The following is a 19,862-nucleotide window of genomic DNA, read 5'->3' on the forward strand; positions in this document are numbered from 1 at the left end:
ACATGTCATTATTCAAGTTCTGAAGGAATGAGAAAATCTCACCCACATTATATTTTCTATCTTAATGAATCCATACTACATTACAAAGAGGCCTTATATGTGCAGTTGTACTTTATTTCAGGTAGTTCAAAGGGTAGAATAAATATTTGAAAAACTTGTCTGATAATGACAACCCATCAGACTGCCTGGGGCTTCACTTATAAAAATGTTCTTAGATTTATACTTGAACTTAGTCTTAAGATCATTTCCAATGGTGTGCTTACGTTCGATTCATAAAAGATACTGAGCATAAAAAACCTTGCTTACGCAGGTTCTAAGAAGCCCATTTGTAACTTACGCACCTGTGATCTATAAATCTCAAATTAACTTGAAATCGACGCCACCTGAACATGCCTTACAATCAGCGATTTCCCCTTACATAATGCTAGTACAAATAAGGGTTTAGTCAGGAATAACCATGGACCAAAAGAGATGATCTTCCAAATTTTTTGGAAGAGCATCATGCACAAAAAAGTCACTCCAGTCTCTGAAAACTCTCCCTTCTAAAAGCACGGTTTTCAATGTCTTCCAATAATGCAAGAACAGCCATGGTTACTTTTTTCTAATTTGACACACTATTTATAGAACATCACATTCTGTTTTTAATGCAAAACGCCTTGCATCTGGCAATTAATTCCTCTAACCTTTAATTTATAAGTCCTATCAAATGGTTCATAAAGCTAATGCAAAATTCACCACAGGCTTGGACGCATATGCGTCCTAAACTACAATACCTTACATAACCAGCAGGAAAATCACTTATGTCAAGTCTAGACTTTGCATAGAGATAAGATCATTTCCACATCAAAGTAAAGTTTTATCAATAACTACTTATACGTGTTTTTCTGCGCAAGTCATACTTAAGATCAAAATTGATCGTAAGTCCATTCTATGGACATTCTGTGAGGCCCCTGGTTTGATTTACATGGCAATTAGAGTGACCATTGACCCCATCTCTCAATAAACCCTTCACATTATCAATAAGAACCAGGATTAAAGTCATTCTGTAGGGATTTATGTGTCTGTGATAACATAAATAGCCTTTGCTTCTTTCTCCTTTCCTTCTTTTTTTCATTAAAGGCTATTGTTTCACTACATCTTCAGCCAATTAATTGATTTTATGCTTACATCCCTGACCTCAAGACAAATGTCCAGTGCAATTGGGACATAGTGGTTAGGGAACATGACTTTCTGTAACCTCAATCACAAGTGCAGTATTCCTGTCATACTCTTGTGGATGGTACTAAACTCAATTTACTTCAATGAAATATACAGTGATATATGAGTAATATGAATGTCACCATGAATAAGGCCCCCGGTGAAGTGTTAAATATTAATGTGGGTGTTTTCTACTCCAGTGTTATGCAAGACCTGTGAAATCTACACGACAGTCGGCCTGGATACATGTCACATCCTCCACTATTTAAATGCAATCCCTCATAGACATGTGAGGCAAAGCTTGGTATGTTCATGAATACTAAAAACAATGATCTCACTCCCTTGTGCCCCAATAATAATGTGATTATTCCCTCATGTGTAGGCTCTGGGTCTCTGGTGGAGTGAGCTAATTGCATCTTGCATTAGGGAATAGTTGCTATGATATTTAGGAGGGGGTAGATTCACTTAAACCAAACTGGTTTTTGGGTCACAATACTGCTAAGTGAAAGTGGTGTAGAATGGAGGTTTACAACTGTATTCCTTTTAGCCCGGGGACTTAACGCAACACCACTCTTTGATGTTTCCCTTTTCAGAGATATTAGAATCTATATTAAGGATAGTCCATACAACCATTTGCCATACTCCCAGGGGAAATTACACCTCTGGTATAGCAGCTATGAAAGGATACACCTGTGTCTGCTGCCTGGGATGTACTGCATCATTGTTGGTGATATGGATTGATCTGCACTTTGTGCACAAACAGCTTTCCTGAATCTAGGAGAAATAACGACCTCACCACCTCAACTTTGTGCAGAGGAAATCTGTCACAGGTTCTATAAGGGGATGTCTGCTCATTTGAAGCAAGGTGTGAAATGGTGAATGATTTTAGATTTTGCTGTGGCCCACCTCCACCCACCTCGCAAAATAGAGAAATCTTACAATGCAAGTCTATCAGAGAGAAGGCCGGGATACCACTGACCTGCTCTTTGGAGGGCCATCGACTCATCAGAGTGAAGATGGGTCTGGGGCAAGACCCCATCACTCTCTTAAAGACTTCTGAGACCCTTATTGATTCATGCTACTTCAAGCTGAAGTTGAAGTTCAAAGCAATCTCTCTTCTTTTCACCTTGACCCTGTACTGTCTATTAGTTTGCCTTTGCGGCTATAGAAAAATCACACGTGCGACTCACAAGCTGAGTTTTTTTTTTTGGTCATGTGTAGTGGAGAAGGACAAAGAAGTTACCTTGATAATGTTCCTTTTAACACCTTATTTATTTCAAGTACTTGGACGTCATTTCAAGGATCCCTCATGTCTTCTGTTCAAGTCTAGAGCAGCGGTCCTCTCAGCATGTTTGTCTTTTTTGTGGGCTCTCTGTCTTGTTATGAGAAGTACTCATTCCTCAAGATATCACAACAAAAATAGAACGAGAGCAACAGTAAAATGGGATCTTACAGTGGATTACAAGGCACACTGGAGGACAATACAGGTCTGTCAGTGATTATTAAAGTGATTGTAAAGGTGAATCCGCGAATAGCTTCAGTTCAGCTTAACTGTTTTTAATGTATAATTCAGTCACTGTGTTTAAGCTAAATGTTTTGCATTAATTAGACCCAACATGGAAAACATGAATGATGCCCTTAGCCTTTTTTTCTCTTGCAAATGAGTGATCATTTCACCTTCCTTGAGTCGGAATGATTGGCTATCAATCATCCAACCAACTAATGATTCTGCTGCAATGTTTATCATCACACAAACTGGTGAAAAACATGGTGTTATTGGTGTCATCATCTATATGCTGAGCAAAAACCCTTTTCCAGGGAGACAGGCTGAGCTTTCTGTTCACACATTATCTATTTATGTAACTGGACATTTACTGAATAAATTATGGCTAAGTACATTGCTCAAGAGTATAATGCCCCATCAGGGAATCAAACCATAACCTTAAAGTTAAAAGCTCAGTTCTTTAGAAATTACAGTGCAGTTACAGCTTTGATTGTTTGTTTTTTCCAGTGTACATGTCATGTTTCTGATTCTGTTATTGTATGATATATTTTATACCGTAAGCCAAAATAAATTTGAAATTATAGGTTTAATACGAAAAGGAGTTTTATTATATCCACACAGCCAGGCAATCACTGCATTCTAAATCCTAATTCCTTATAATATTCTAGTGTTGAATCTGGAACATTCCGCTGGTGTGTGCAAGGTCGGAATGTTTAACAGGGTACCATCTCTGGGCTTCATTTTGAAATGCTAACTGACTTTTCCAAGAAAATGTTGAATTGATTTCAATCTCCATTAGAAATAACAAAGAAAATAGCTTGCAAGTTCGGTTTTGCAAGAGAGTGGCAACGATAATGCTTAGAGTGGGAGAAAAATTCGCCATTTCCATTGCCCTATGACTGCTTTGCTTACTAATGCATTATAATGCTAGGTGCTTTTAATGCCATTATCAAAGATAACTGCTAATTGAGATGTGCATTTGTAATGGTCTTGTGGCGGTATTTTTGTAGGATGATGAGTAAGCCTGGCTTTAATAATGTATAAATCCCACACCACATGAAGGCTATTTCTTCAACTACAGCATGCTCAGTGCATTTGTACTGGACAAGTTCCTAATTAAGATGAGGTGTTTTTGACAGAGATATGTTTTTGAAAATGTGTTATAAAACACATTATGCTGTAAACTATAGGTTAGGGGGAGATCAAACTGGGGACAAGATTGCAATTGCTGATGCCCTGTTGAAACCCAGGGCCTAGACCATTTCGGTATGCGATGAAGGATATTTGAGATATTTATGCAAGCGCCTGAAGACCTGTTGGCTTTAAAATGACTGACATAAGGGCATCATTTGGAGGTCTGTGGTATAGTAAAGCAAGAAATTACACTTTAAGTAACTCCAAAACTCCCTGCCAATATGTACTGTTTTAATATGTGCCTTAGTCATGGAACAACTTACTATATGGATCCTATTGTTGCTTCAAACTGTTTTTATATGCCATGTAAATTGTACAGCTGGTTATCTTGCCTGGTCTGTCTTGCAAAAAAAGAAGATATTGATCCGAAATGTCCGAAATGCCCTTGCATCACATGAAGGGAGACGTGGCTCCAGGTGCTACACTTTCAGAGGAGCAGTGCTAAGCAAACCAAAAAGAAAGAAATGTTACACTGACATATCTCAGCATGAAGCTCTGTTTAGCCCTGGTGATGTCAATCATGTTTCCAACGGGGCAGTGTTAAAGAACAGGAGGGAAACATGGGATATCGGCAGAAAAGGAGTTACTGTGAGTACCAAGGCCACAAGCATCAGGTTCATGCTGTGTACTTTATTTTGCTCCAAATGCAATATATATCCAACTCAACATGTAAACCTATAAGCCTTGCACCTGATGCATAACTATCGAAATCACTTCCGTCAAATAAAGGTGCACTCTTTTACTGCCATACCAGCATCGAATTAAGTTGACTCTGCTTGTTAAAAATGAGAGCTTTACAAATCCAGGTTTTAAATGGCTGTTACAGAGACCAGGAGAATGCAACAGGAACAAGGGGATCTCTAATTCAAGCCAACCCAGTGCTTATATTTTCTTTTCAGTTCTCGACCTACACAATGTTTTACATTCATTTACATGATTGAATTGAACTCCTGGTGGTTTGTAAGTATGGTGAAAAACAATGCTTTCACATACATTTTATACCCAATGCTAAGGGCAAAGCACAATAGTTGTTAGATTAAATTGACTGTCCACTCTCAGAGTCCCTTTTCCAGCATCATACCAATTTGCTCTTGTTCTGGTGCATGACATCAAAGGCCATGGACATCAAATTGTCATAGAAGCCTTTGTAGCCACTAGCATTGCTGGAGACATGGAATAAATCAATTAAAATGCCTTCAGCACAATGATGGCGGGGGGTTTTACCCCACTCAAAAGCTTGAGAAGAAATACAGTTGCTACCTGCTGCCAGATGAGTCTCTGGGGGGCCAATTAAGTTATTGCGAGGCACTGAAGTGATGATTCACGTCAGGAAGCAGTCTTGTTCTGTGGATTGTAACCTTTTCAGAAGGTTTCAGTATATTAGCATTGAAACCTGCAGCAGCTGTTAACTCCACTCCATTCTCTATTCTGAAGAGAAGCTTACGACTGTGTCTGTTGAAATGTGGTATGAATGCAAACAGCATTCAGCAACTGATATATAAAAGGGTCCCCAACTATGTAGAAAACAGGTCCTCTACTCTCAGCACAATTGAAGTTTTAGACACATTTCACAGAAAGCCCAATATTCCAGATTCCATATTGGTTTGATGAACAGGTTTTTCTTACCATGGCTCTAAATGGTAAATGGACTGCATTTATATAGCGCTTTTATCCAAAGCGCTTTACAATGAGCTTCATTCGCCAGAGCATTAGTGTTAGGGTTAGGTGTCTTGCTCAAGGACACTTCGACACGCCCAGGGCGGGCTTTGAACCGGCAACCCTCCGACTGCCAGACAATCGGTCTTACCTCCTGACCTATGTCGCCCCTACACTGCCACTACCACTCAGTGTCTCAAGGACTTGGCTTAAATACAGAGCCCCAGATTATTTCTACTTGCTATTTCTGTGCACAGAGAACATTCCAAGTTGTACTTAAAAAACGTAATTATTTAAACAATGAAGACAAATTCAAAAATGTTAAATAAGTGCCACTAATTCTAAAGATATTTTAATTGTTTGGTTATATTTATGAATGTGTGTTCATTTCAATTTCTTTTTGAGGGTGCCTTTCTCTAAACAATCTAACGTCTGTGCATTGTGAAGTGAGTGAACAGCAGCAGAAAAGAATGAGAACATTGACAGCCAAGCACCATGGTACTGTTCATGAAGATTTATCGATCCTTCCAGCAGTAGTGAAATATTGCATCATGTTCCTATGAAATATTGTTTCCACCATTCTCTGCTTAAATGCTGAAATGAGCAGACCGTTTAATAGCTGTGGGAGAGGTGTAAGTGGATTTTATTTTTAGACAGTATACCACTTAAACATGTAGATAAAATGTCAGGTCATTAGAAGAAACACTGCATGTGTATATTGTTTATCGCGTCACAATAACCAAACCAAATAAGTGCTCCAATACATAAATACATTTATAATATATATGAGCATCACTGGACTGTTGTGATAAAGTAGGAATGTTCAACAGCTCCATGCACACTTATCTAAATATTTTGGATAGCTTTTGTTTTATCAGCCAGACCCAGGATTAACTTCCCACTCTCAAGTATTTATTGGCTAATCGTTTTTGCAGGCCTTTGAGGAGGTGCATTTAAATGCTACTCTAGTGCTCCCCCTGATGGAATCTTAACACAAGCATATTCAACTGAAAACGTTCAATGCCTTTTACTACATAGAAAATACTGTGCAATTTCTGAGCTTCAAACAAATTCACAGTCCTTATTTAAATAAATTTAAATATGCATCTCATATTTTTATTTTACCTTTATTTAACCAGTACATCCCATGAGTTGAAATCTCTTTTTGAGCGCTGCCTAGCCAAGATATTAACAACAAAATGGGACATACAAATCAACTCAAATACAGACTGAGGCTTTCCATTTACGCATAATATGTTGTGATGGTGAGGGAAGAATGTCCAGTTTTATATTTATTATTTCAAGCATGAACCGCTCACTTCAGGTTCTGCCATAGCATCTCTACCGGGTTCAAGTCAACACCTTGACTACACCACTCTAAAACTTTAATTTTGTTTGTTATCAGCCATTTACATGTGGACTTTTTCATTTTTTGGATTATTGTCTTTCTGCATAACCCTATTATGCTTCGGGTTCAGCTCATGGACGGATGACCCGACATTCTTCTTAAGAATTTTCTGGTACAGAGCAGAATTCATGGTTCCTTCAATAATGTTCACCACTGTTCCAAGATAATGACTCTCAGAGAGGTTGGTCGGGTCCCAAAGCCTTATAAATGGTTTTGTAACCCTTTCCAGACTGATATATTTCAACAACTTTTTTCTCTTTTGGAATTTCCTTTGATCTTGGCATAGTGTTTAGAACGTTTCAGGTGACTACTTTGCTCTGATGGTAAGGTTCAATATGAGTGAGGCCAGAGTGGTCAATAGTAATAATAGTGATAGAAATGATTTCTTCTTTGGAAAAATCCGTTATTCAAATTCAGCCTGCTGATCCTCCGTGTTCAGTGGCTCCTGTTGGTGTTACTATATTGTCACTTTTAGTAATGCAGGAGTTTAAATGTGCTTTCTCAGTGGCAGTGCACAGTAACAGAAATCCTCACAAGCGTGAACAATGTGCTGGTCAAAATGCAAAGCAAGACCTTGTTACTATTTTATAAGTATAAACTTCATAATGAAGCCATATGTTTGGCAAGCATGAAGGTTGTGAGTGTGTTCCTTATGTGAGCTGAGAATGAATGATTTAAAACATTGGCAAGACCCAATTATAAAATGGCAGCATGCCCAGCAAAATACCCCCCCTCCCCAACACCTTCCCACACACCTCAAAAATGGAAAGCGAAAATTATGCTGCCATTCCTGTTTATAAAATGTAATTCACAATCTTTTAATTGAGAGCATAATTACCCAATTTAAAGAGAATTACAAAGGTAATTAGCCCATCTCTGTGACATGAGATTCCCAGTTCTGGAAAATACGGTCTACAATTTATTAATTGCCCGTACAGTAGGCTTTAAGTCGCAAATCAGTAATCAGTGAATACAAGGCAGTTTCAAAAGCTTGGTTCACAACTTTTTGGGAGCTACACTCTTGGAGTACACCTGCTGCACACCCTTGCATACAATTAGACAGCAGAAAATGTCATGTCGGACGTGTGGAGCTCCAACATTGCAGTATATAAATTATTTACCTGGATGTGACTGGCAAGCAAAGAAGCCCTACCACCACTGAAAGCAGATAAAGATTTGTCTTTGGGACCACATTCTGTGCTATACTTTGGAAACAGGAGCAATGTTTTGGGGGTGGTTAAAGTGAAGGAAAATCAGTGTTTTGGCAGTACCTATGAGGAGGTATAGGCTTATATAGGCCCATTCACCTGAAACTTCTGTCAATGTGACCCATCCTAGCAGCGTCTGAAACCTGGCTCTTCGGTTCAATCTGTTCTGCTTCTTACGAGTCTCCATGGCAGAGTTTGCCATAATAACTTATGCTTTACTCAAGGCTTTCCATAGTTCTCTATTTACCAAACAGTAAAACAAAATGAGACACACAAGACATCCACATGATGTCAAACCTGACCTGATTTACAGGAAAGAATCCTCCGCACTTCCACGGGCACTAGGATCTGGATGAATTTTATTTTTTGTCATATTACGACAGGAAAGATGATTTTAAAAAATATAATTCATTTTTGAACTGAACCAGGCCATTGATACTAATTTTCATAAAACAGGACTATCACAACCCATCATTCACAAAATGACAAATGTTATAAAAAGCATAAAAACTACAGAAAATTAGTCATTTCATTTTTTAAGGTACTAAATTCACTGATAATATTGAAAAAATGGCAGAGGAGAATGTGAATGGTATGTGAGTAGGTAGATGGATAGACAGAATCAGACACAGAGAGAGAAATGGAGAGAGAGAGGCTATACAGAAATGAAAGCAGAGACCCATCTGCCATTCTGTAATGACTGTGCTATTTGGAGACAGAAAGGTTCATCTACAGCAGCTGGTAACTCTCCCAGTGACCTTTTAGTATTTCTCCTCTCACATATCTGACAGATGCGCCACCTAAATAATTTCCGAAAGGTGCGGAATAAATAACCAATCATGGACCAGAATACAAAGCCATGTCAAAATCTCTCATTCTCTTCCCTCCCCCCTCTCTCATTCTTTCTCTCCCACTCACGCACATACTTCACAAACTAAAACCTGCAGTGAAGAGGAAAAAGAGAACACAGAGGAAAGATTTAGTTTTCTTTTTGTGTCCTCCTCCTATATTTTTACTGTCTTGAATTCACGCCGCAGATGTGTTATTGCGCAGAGATGGAGTGGAGGGAATGTCATTGTGATGTGTCCGCCCCCGTGGCTCTGCTATTAGCCAGCTGGGGGTCTCAGGTGTTGTGCCATGATGCCGAATCAATTCCCTCTCACTCCCGGCACACAGGTGGGGAGGCAGGAGTCTGAGTGGGGGCTAATTGGCTCACTGAGCTACAGGGGCAGTGGGAAGGTGACTGCATTTCAGACCTGAGCTGATACAGTTTAATGCCTTTCTAAATAGTTTTCAGATAGGGAAGCAGGTGCTGCTTTCAGGGTAGTAAATCGAGGTCGCTGTGTGTGTTTCACTCTGAGACAAACGCAAGGGAAGGGGGGGTGGGGGCAGACGTACCCGTTCAGCCGGGGTGCAAGTCAAGGTTGTACTACTCTGGAGATCACTGAGAGTCTTGTGTTATAGTAATAGTGCATTTTCATTTATTTCCTACCGACCCCATAATGAAATGCTCCTGAACAGGGCCAGCTTTCAAGATAGACATGACAGTATAGTTGTTTCAGGAGACTGACCGATGTCTTTAGGAGAATCACAAGCACAACTAGAGGTAATTTCTCAGTCACAGTCTGGTTTGGCCACAGAAATGCACAATACATAGCAGACAGGCTGAGTCCCGTTCTAATTCTTTCATTTTGAGTGAGCAAAAATACAATTCTTTTTTTTCCTTCACGGGCAGATGATTTGAGTTAAAATTAAGAGGAAAAAAGTTACTAAAATGGCAATTCTCCAGTTTTCCCTTATTCAGCCTTCCTACTGAAAACTGTACTTTAAGGAAGATTCTCATGAGACCACCTAATTTGGAACAGTACAATTCAGTTTAATACTGCATGATTTAACATTCAAGCAATCATTGGCTTCTACCAATATGCTTACAGCCTGTACCTGTACATTTTCTTTATTATTTACATATCGCTTTTATATTCATTACAAAGAATTTAAGCCACTCAATCCAGCCATGAAATTGTTCGAAACAGTATTCTGTTAGAAGATGGTTAGGCAAGGTAGGGATGTAATTGTGACCTATTTGTAGGTATTTAGTCAAAGCATAATAAATGTGCAATTCACAAAATGCAGCAAAACTACATGCATATCTCAAACATGGCTTCACATGATGACGAACCTCGGAAGATGCATACAGCATTTCAGCATTCGAGCCAGTGTGACCACTATTGAAATGCAATGCAGATCACATCATTTACATCATCTACTGTAGTGCATTACTGCCTCTGCAGTTAAAACGAATTATGGACACAGAGGGTATAAGAGAGAAGCAACTGGGCAGGATTGATGGGACAGGAGAGTAAAAGACGGGCAGTCAGTCATGCTACAAATTGGTATGACCCTTAGCATTTCGAGGCCTAAAGCAATGCACACCAGATAGCCTTGTACCACTTCAGGGATTCGTGTGTCTGGGAGGCTTTTTGTCTCCTGGAAGCTCTCCCTCTGTGTCCTACAGGATTCTCTCCTCTTAGGAAGCCCTGTGTTGCCCGACCTCACTAATGCTCTTCCGGCTTAATGGAAGCAAATCTCTACAGCAATCCTCCAACATCATTTTGCTGGTTTTATAGAATGTAGCAATGAACTGTGTGGTCGTTTGGTTTGATGTTTTTGTTGTCTTTGATATTTAGTCTGATAATGCCCCATGTACCTAATGGGGTGTTTTGTGTGGACCCCAGGAACCTGCTGCTTCTGCTGGAGCTAATAGGGATCCTAATACATGAAATTAAATCTAGTATTAAGCCTTCCCAGAAAAGTGGAGGTTGTTACAGCAGTGAAGGTTGGACCAGCTCCATATTAATGCCCATAATTTTGGATGAGATATTGGATGTCAGGTGTCCAAGCCATCTAGGTTCTCAATGATTTAAGAGAACAGATTTCCTTTGTGGCAGTATTAAAACACAGATTCTCTGATTTCCTGATCAAACACACACATTACTGTTTTTAGTCAAAGTATTGTCATGCAAAGTGCTATACAGAGCATGGCTAGCACAGCAGTTCTGTGTGAGAAAACAAGGTGGATGCAGGTGAATATGTTGGTGGGCAAACAGAAGGAACTCTTACCACCGGATCAAATCAAAGGTAATCATGTACGCTGTGCTTCACCCAGGTGGGTGTTAATCACTGATGATAAATGAGACTTGGATTATGGAGAGCACATAAATTCATATCATTGCAAACCCTTCAGCCCTTGTCTTTAAAAAATGTGCCCATCAAATAATTGTAAAAGAGTTTTTTGTTCTATAAAAATATCTTTAATTTTTCAAAAATTAGGTTAATGTATAAATCAGCATTAGCAATCTCGCTGCTGTACAAACTAAAACATAATGTATGCTTAACTTTAATACTTTGGCCATGTTTTTTCTGCAGCAAACATGGCTGCAAAGATCACATTCACGTAAACATATAAAGAAAACAAAAATATCAACAAAAAAAAAATGTATTATATGCAATTTGTAAAACAAAATAAGCCCAAACACTGGCCTACTGAATGCAAAGTGTTGGTGTAAGACAAATGTGTTTCCTGCAAGACACCAAATGCTGAAATAGCTCAACGGGGTTCACTCCATAGGAAAAGGAAAGGAAAACATCTCAATGTTCATAATGTTGGCATAATGCAAGACTGACAGTTCTTCACAGCTCACAGGTCTTGAAATGGTGACCGGGTGTATGTTGCGGTTTAATTTTTTCAGTAAAAAATAGAACAGCACCACCTGCTGGTAGACCATGTAAGTTTCCAGTCCCTCTCTTAGCAAGTGTTGCCAGATTTGACAGACAGCTTACCCTTATGAGTTTGAAGAAAAAACTTAGAGCTGTAGTACAGACTTACAAAACTTTCAGTTGAACAGAACAGTGGTGTATATGAAGGAAGCATAACATACCCAGGGTTTCTTTGTTTGCTGGCTTGACAAAACCTAACAACCACAATCAGGCTTAGGCTAAACGATATCATGATGACAGTTATAAACTTGCTATGTGAACACAGGCTTTGTCACTCAAGCTCTGGGCGTGTTCTCATAAAAGGGGAGGGGTCTGCAGCAGCATAAACCATATTTAAGCAGCATATTTCTCTACTGAGGAAAGAAAAGACTGATGGTGACGGGTATAATAGACTGATACAAAGTACATAAAACAATCATAATGGGAAAAGGCAACACCATTCCAACAAAGCCCGGAAGGAACGTAGGCAAAAAATAGCTAATTCCTTATTTGTTAGTCAGTACCTTATGTCAAAACAAATAGCTTAATATACATGCTCTCAAATTGTCCTACAGTTAATGTGACAACTGCACATTATACAGCTCCTAAACTTTAAACTTAACACAAAATCTTGCCGGAAGATAAGAATAAGAATAAACTCAAGAATTATGGGACTTGGGCCTATCGCCGTCTGAGTTTGTGGGACACATGGCTATGGACTCACAAATAATATGGACGTCAGACATGACATCCTTTCCCTTACATTCAGAGATCATCTTTGGGTATTATCCAAATGCATTCAATTCAATAATATGTCTATTTCCAATAGCCAAAACATGGTAAAAATAGTTTTTTATAATGCAAGGCAGTGACACAATGGTTTCAGAAAGTCTAAATTGTTATATCACCCTTTCCAGAGAAGATGGCGGCCATGAGGCATCCTGCTCCCTCCTCCCTGCAGCAACCTGGTCATCGTGCCTCCGGGCCTCGACTCTTCTCCCTACTGGCTCCGCAATGACAGAACAACCTGCCCACCTCAATCAGGACAGCTGAGTCCCTCCCTACCTTCCAGCTTAACCTGACGACCCGTCTGTTCAGGAAATACCTGCCCAATAAAATGACACATTAACTGCATTTTACTAAATTAACATGTTCAAACATTTCTAAACACCTGATCAAAAATTAGGAAATAGCCGAAAGTACCAACACCAACCCAGTGCCGCAAGTCCAATTTTGTCAATCTTAAAGCAAATTTCCAAGGCACAAATCTACACACTAGATCACTGTCCTGCTTCAGGAAACTTTAAAAAGTAGATTTCAGAAGATTAAGCTTCTGAAATTTCTAAAAAAACCAGGTCATTTCCAAAAAGTGTAAGACCAACATTATTAAAAGCATGCCTGGACATGCCAACCCAGGGAACACTAGCACAAACACTCAAAAAACCCAGCGTGCTCTTGTCTGGGACCAAGAAAGACCATTTCAGAGTTGAGTGGGTAAGCTCATGATTTAAAGCAGTGCACAGCTTTCTTCTGCAGTCCTGAACCAGTATAGGACTTTACAGAACTTTTAAAAAGGAATTTTGTAATACAAGATGAATGGCCCTGCAGCAAAATACCTAACACATAAGTGTGTACTGACCTTCTGGTTCAAATGACAACTGTTGCCATTCTCATTATCCTATACATAGAAAGACACTGTGGTATACTGGACGCTCCATTTCTCTTCTGAAAGTATGCAGTGGAAGCTTTAGGACTGTGTTCAATTATTAGTAGGGTAATGCAGTTTAATTAGTATTGATTTGCTGGGAAGAGAACACTTATTCCTTACTCAAACATATTACCGAGCTTTGTAAGTTGTTCTTTGCAGTAGCCCTCCAAGCTCTTCAAAGCTACACATTTCAGTTAGAAAGGTCATCTTCAGACGAACCCTGGCTCTTCTAGCATCTGTAATATTCACAAAGGCTGACTGCACGTATGGGGTGTCTGAGTGATGATCTGGGGGGAAAAGGCCAAGAAGACAATATTTAAAAAAAAGAAAAAAACATACCAAATGCAAGACAGAGAAAAAAGGGCTCCAGTTTACATCATCTTTCCATAAACATGGGATCCCAGACCTTGGAAAGCTGAAGGTTGCATTCTTAGAATAATCATACTTCAAAAATACCACCAATTGCCACTGCTTGGCACTCTGTATTTAAAAGGGATGGATCACAGGTAATGGCCACAAGGACTGTCCAACCCCATGTGCTGTCCAGCAGGTGCTCTTGTACATCAGATGTCAACCAACCAAGGTGACTGCATGGCACAGTCCCTTTTGATACGTGAAGCAATCAAATACAAATATGTAAGCTTGCAAATTTAAAGAACTGCTATTAAATCCAGAGACTCTAAAGAATGCCTTTGTTTATAAAATCTGGGGAAAAAAATCAAATACTGAACGCATCAAGGTAACCCAGAGGAAGAATTTTGTTCCACAAACCATTAAATTTGTATATACAATTATATAAAATGGACACAGAAATTAAAATCAAACGAGTTAAAGGTATAAAACTTATTTTTTACTTCATATTAAATCCTCCAAAAGCTAATTACTGATGTTTAAGGCATTTTCTTACAACAAACCAATGGATTCAACAACATTATCAGGTAATGATTATATTCCTGTACATGATATAGCATGAACAAAACAGTTCTAACCATTTTTGCGTTTAGCTAATCGGTATGTGCCATAAGTTTTTATAACTTACGCACAAAATGGGTTCTGCTCCTTCCTCCTATTGGTACATATTCAGTAACACAAAAAAGGAGAAAATAAACATGTTACAAAACATTTCTCTAAAGCCTTGGTTAAGAGTAAAGAAAGTCATGAAACAACATACCAAATGAAACAGCATACCAAGCCAAATGCACTTGTATTCAAAGAAAAAGCAATTTAATTTTTTTGGTCCCAATTGGTCTTCCACTTAGCTCCTGAATAGCCGTCTGTGCTTCTTGGCGTGATTCAAAGACTACAGTTGCACATCCTTTAGGAGTCCCATTCTTGTGGTACTGCAATGAGACAGAGCCTGGAATCACTCTGTATCCATAGCAGAAGTCATAGATCTCATCAATGGTGATATTCAATGGGAGATTAATCAGCTTCAGACAAGCAGGACCGTCAAATTGGTTACCAAGCCCTCTTTGCGCAGACCCACCCTCTCGATCAACAAACGTGTCACGGCCATCCTTGCGTGAATTGAACCTACTGCTACTCCCATGAGAGCGAACAGGCAAGTTTCTTAGAGGCATGTGGACATCACTGGGGATTCCAATGTCTGGATATTCTTCACCAAGTGGAAAGTTAGACGCTTCCCTGTGTCTGGTAGAATAACCTTCTGGGCTCCTCATCCTCAGTGGATGCTCTGCACTCTTCCTTGGATGTTCTGTGACACCAAACTCCTGCATTTGCATCCTGGAGATGCATTTCAACATCACCTCAGACCCAAGGAACATCTGCCCATGCAGAGACTCAGCCCTCTGTGCCTCCTCCTCCGAATGAAATGTCACCAAAGCCTCACCAAGCCCAGCCCCCTTTTCGTCACGCAGCAGGTGAACCATGTCCTCCGATAACCGATAACCTTGGAAGAAATCCATGATCTCAACCTTGCGTACATCAAAAGGTAGGTTACGGACATAGATGCAGACCCTTTCCGATTCATACTTTGGCCTTTGTGAGCGTTGGGGCCTGTCCAGTGATGTGCTGGGCTTTTCACGAGACTTCTCCATCTTCTGTTCTGGGGAGTCCAGCATCGCCACCATTTTTTCTTTGGAAATTGGAGACACATAGATTGTTCGGGAGGCAAGGGCTTCTTTGTGGCGGGTCAAACCAACACAGTAGTCTTTCAGACTCCTGAACAGCACGAAAGCTGCCCTTGTCCTTTTCCCGTATTTGTCATGCAGATGAAGAATCTGGTCTTCCTTCAGTTCCACTGGATGGAAGAAACTTTTTATGCCTCGCTTGTCTACCGAGTACGAGAGGTTTTCCATCAGAACACAGTATTCATTTTCTGATGGAGAAGAAGACCGTGACCTGTACCTAACTGGTGAGACTGACCTTGTGCGTTGTTGAGGGTACCTCTTTTCCACATATGACGGAGGGGACTCCCTGTGAAACTCAGCAGCGTTGCCCGTGTGAGGTCCTACGCTGCCCCCAGCTTCAACCCACTGCTTCTCTGAGCAGGAGTTTATTTCTATAAACCGAGTTCCAATGTACTCGCGGTCCCGCTTCAGGCCCTCGTAAGCATCATGTAGAGTTCCAAATCTGACTATACCCATCCCGTTATTCTGGCCACGCCGATTTTTCATGAGAATGATGTCATCAACAAGCAACCCTTTGAAAAAAACTCTCACGTCTTCCCTGGATATGGAAAATGGCAAACCTTGCAAGTGCAGGTAGAAACCATCGTTTCCACTCGCCAAAGTCTTTCTTGTTTGGTGAACACGCATATCCTCTGGGCCAGTGATGCCATCCATTTCCAAGTGGTCCGTTCTTCGTACTTCAACCACCAGGTTCTCAGCAAAAATAGGTGGGCCCATGTTTGTTTCGGCCCTTCGGAACCCCTCGTTGTACACCCTATTTCTGCTCATCTCAGTTCTCTTTGCGCTTGCCTCAAGGACATGCTGCATCTCAGCTTTGCTGCTCAGCAAGAGGTGGACCGGGGAGCCTCTGATGCACCCTCCAGAGCGTGTCATCGCCCGCCTCGCATGGTCATCTGATGCGAAGATGATGAAAGCCTCCTCAAGCGGCCCACCGATAATGTGCACCCCACCATCTGGGATTTTTAGGCCAGTGAAGAAATTGCGAATGTCCTCAGAACCTGCGGTCGTTCTGAGTCCCTGTAAACGGATCACCACCGCCATGCTGATGCACAAATAACAGCACCTGCAGATGAGAGGGCACACAGAAGGGTGTTATTACAGAAGCAACCTGGGCCCATCAATCCAGATATTCTTCTCACTGACAGCTGCTGAACCAGACTATACAGCCGACTGGTAACAAAAGGGCTCAAAAGGCATCAAGCCATTGAAGTCCACTGAAGTCCACCAACAGTCCTGAGTGCACCACAGAAGGAGAGCAGAGATAAGCTCATAAGAACATGGAAGGTTTGGATGGTCAAATGAAGTCTGATGTTCAGAGCAGTGAACATTATAAAGTTCTTCAAAAATAAATTAATCGCAGCTCTCTCTCAATCAGAGCAGATTTCCAAACAGACAGGACCGCCCTGGCTTAAAGTAAACTTCCACATATGCCACCACAGTTGGAATAACAATCCAAATAATCTAAAATAAAAGGTAGTCACATGCTTCACACTCAACTTGACATACAAGCATAAATGATGCTGAGCTCACGTACATTGTCCTAACTTTTTCCTCCAAAAAATGCAGTTGGTACTGTAACTCTATGCTAGATGTTAATAATTCCACAACATGTATGCTTTTATGCTTCAATGTCCTTTCACAAGTACGCATTTTTGTCAAGGCAGTACTCTATTCACAAGGACATTGTCCAGAGACATGTGTAAAGATATACCCCAAGGTATGTCCACATACAATGCCTACTGAAAGGAGTATTGTTAAATATAAAAACACAAACAAGAAAAAGAACAGGCAAATCCACACCCAAAGTGCTTATCAAGTTCACACATTTAAAACCACAACAGAAATTCTCCATGTTCAATCCATAGAAGAGGAGAGACATTTCCAGTTTTTGCCAAATACAAGACATGACCAACCATTACCAAATAACCCGAATGACATGTAGAAACGAAGGTATATTCTTGCGTGGTCCATGACGAGTTTAAAGACCTCCGTGATTATACATTCACTGAAGCGCAGAGGGGAATATGTTAAATACATTAGTCACAAATGTCAAATTGTGAGAAAACATGCAGCTCACATAACGCGAGTCAATGCAAGTCCATTCCAGTAAGACCCAAAAAAATAAAATTAACCTACAGGGTCCAAGTTAAACTACGCGGTCGCTCCCTGCACTTGGAACTGTACTTCCCTCTAGGGTTTTCAACACGCTTGTCCCTGGTTACGGTTATGCACTTCCATGTACGTCAATCTGGATAAGAGCGTCTGCCAAATGCCTGTAATGTAATGTAATTTTTTTTTTAAAACATCAGGTCCACACTTCCAACACACAAAAAAATTAGCTGAATTAGCTGGCCGTTTAAATGATCACTTTTCAATCCGGAGTGGTTGGTTAGACTTTCAGATGATTAACGGTTTATCCAGCTCCAGTTTTACCACACTTCCAGTTTTAGATCGCACAGTGTCCTTTGACGTTAATACCGAATAACCCAGAACGAACAACATATATGATGAACCACCATAACGTTGCACAGAGAATTTCACTTTCACTTGCTGTCCATTCTGTATCGTGCAGCAACATTCTAATGAAGTACAGTCCAAAACATTTAGACTGTTTGATCCCGACTGCAGCTTGCTCTTTTCCAAGGAAGAGGTCAGAAGAAAGCCATAAGCACACATCTTCCATGCAATCCATTAAATTACACACAGCTAGCGATCCATCCTGTTAGAACAGCTGTAACATTGCGTAATTGCTACAATATTCTAATAAACGGGTCGCTACTGAACAAAGCAAACCTTTTCATCACAAACGTTGCTTAACTGCTGGTTTGTGTAATAGCCTGTTATAAGTCAGACAACTAGCAAGGTAGCGTTGGCTATTATTGCTTGTGCATATGCAGTCATAATGGCAGATCTAATGTTTACGCTAATTTACCAAGCTACCCAAAGGCTGCAGTAAATTAAGTAAAGACAGCTAGGTAGGTATGCTAGCGAACCACTGACACTTCGATGAACCGTACACGTTTGATTTATTCAGTCTTTCAAAACAGTTCTTCCACAGCCAACTAACGCCATCAAGCGAAGCTGGTTTAAATGGTCCATTCGGCATTTAAAGCGCAATGAAGAACTGCTCTGTCCAGTTTAGGCCGGCTATCTCTCCTAGTCCAGTCTATAGTTAGCCAACTTAGATAATGGCGTTTATTGCCACTTAGCTAACGTTACCATCCCGTCAGACATTCGTGATTCAGTAGCCTACCGCAGAACTTACGTAGCACGCAGCGTTCTGTGTAAATCAAACTGAACAAAAATGTGTATTTTGTCCTGAAACCTAATGAAATAGGTAAGGAGAAATCTGACGACGTTCTTTACCATGCACTTTCTACTCGACTAATTATTCGCTTCTGCGCATTACTCCATGGCGACGTTGACGCATGCGTTTTACAGTACGGAATCCGAAATGGTTATATCTATTTTTTGAAACGCAGTTTTAAAATCTGCATAGTGCGGTACGAATCGCCCACAGAATCAGGATTTAAGAACATGTGTGGGGAAAGTACATACAATTCAACCTTTACTCAGGCATGGAAACGTACACGGACAAAACATGCCCAACGGACACAATCGGCTACATTCCCAAAACTTTTCTTAAATTATTTACTTTTGTTTTTAAAAATGTTCCTATGAAAAACCAATATGGGATTAACGAGACGTACATACCTTTGTTTTGTGCATATCCCAGACCTGAGATGATGAATGCTGAATTTTATGCACAATTCGGTTAAGCATAAGGAACCAGCAACGAACAAATACAGACAACAAAAAAAGATGAATGCCAAAATGTTCTTAGAAATGTTCTTACACACGGTTGACAATCGAATAGTGATAGCACGCATGTTTCGTGAATGAGGCTCAAAATGCTAAAATGCAACGGTACTGATTCAGGCGAATCAGTGTGATCTTGTAATGGTCTAAATGTAGAGGGTGGAAATAGTTAAGCACAATGGTTTAACGGTCACCGGACCAGTTCCTGGAGATTTTTGATGGTTTAGTTTTTTTTGGACTGTTGGGGGTAGGAGCGCACAAG

At 40.2% G+C, this 19,862-nt stretch overlaps 1 protein-coding gene across 6 annotated transcripts; it reads right to left on the bottom strand.

Annotated features, from left to right (window-relative positions):
- Positions 1 to 11,548: 11,548 nt before the first annotated feature.
- On the bottom strand, positions 11,549 to 19,199 carry LOC135261112 (RNA-binding protein 12B-like). 6 transcript variants are annotated; one of them, XM_064347056.1, is made up of 3 exons: positions 14,820 to 16,844; positions 14,671 to 14,697; positions 11,549 to 13,918 (listed from the first exon to the last, which is right to left on the bottom strand). In XM_064347056.1, exon 1 carries the CDS (start codon positions 16,820 to 16,822, stop codon positions 14,840 to 14,842), a length of 1,983 nt encoding a protein of 660 aa, XP_064203126.1. In that variant the 5' UTR covers positions 16,823 to 16,844; the 3' UTR covers positions 11,549 to 13,918; positions 14,671 to 14,697; positions 14,820 to 14,839. The 6 variants fall into 6 exon arrangements, with proteins under 6 accessions (XP_064203126.1, XP_064203116.1, XP_064203152.1 ...); XM_064347082.1 differs by adding exons at positions 17,918 to 18,054; positions 19,047 to 19,180 and having other exon boundaries at positions 13,283 to 16,844; XM_064347046.1 differs by lacking the exon at positions 14,671 to 14,697 and having other exon boundaries at positions 14,803 to 16,844.
- Between the last annotated feature and the right edge of the window lie 663 nt (positions 19,200 to 19,862).

This window comes from Anguilla rostrata, chromosome 1 (genome assembly GCF_018555375.3).
Source record: "Anguilla rostrata isolate EN2019 chromosome 1, ASM1855537v3, whole genome shotgun sequence".
NCBI lineage: Eukaryota > Metazoa > Chordata > Actinopteri > Anguilliformes > Anguillidae > Anguilla > Anguilla rostrata.

What these genes read in the sequence shown, in the direction of transcription:
- LOC135261112 (XM_064347064.1), bottom strand. Translation starts at nt 19,150, where the DNA reads ATGGTAAAGAACGTCGTCAGATTTCTCCTTACCTATTTCATTAGGTTT. An exon ending in CACAGAACGCTGCGTGCTAC is followed by an intron (nt 16,845 to 19,046) that starts GTAAGTTCTGCG and finishes TCTCATCTGCAG; the next exon opens with GTGCTGTTATTTGTGCATCA.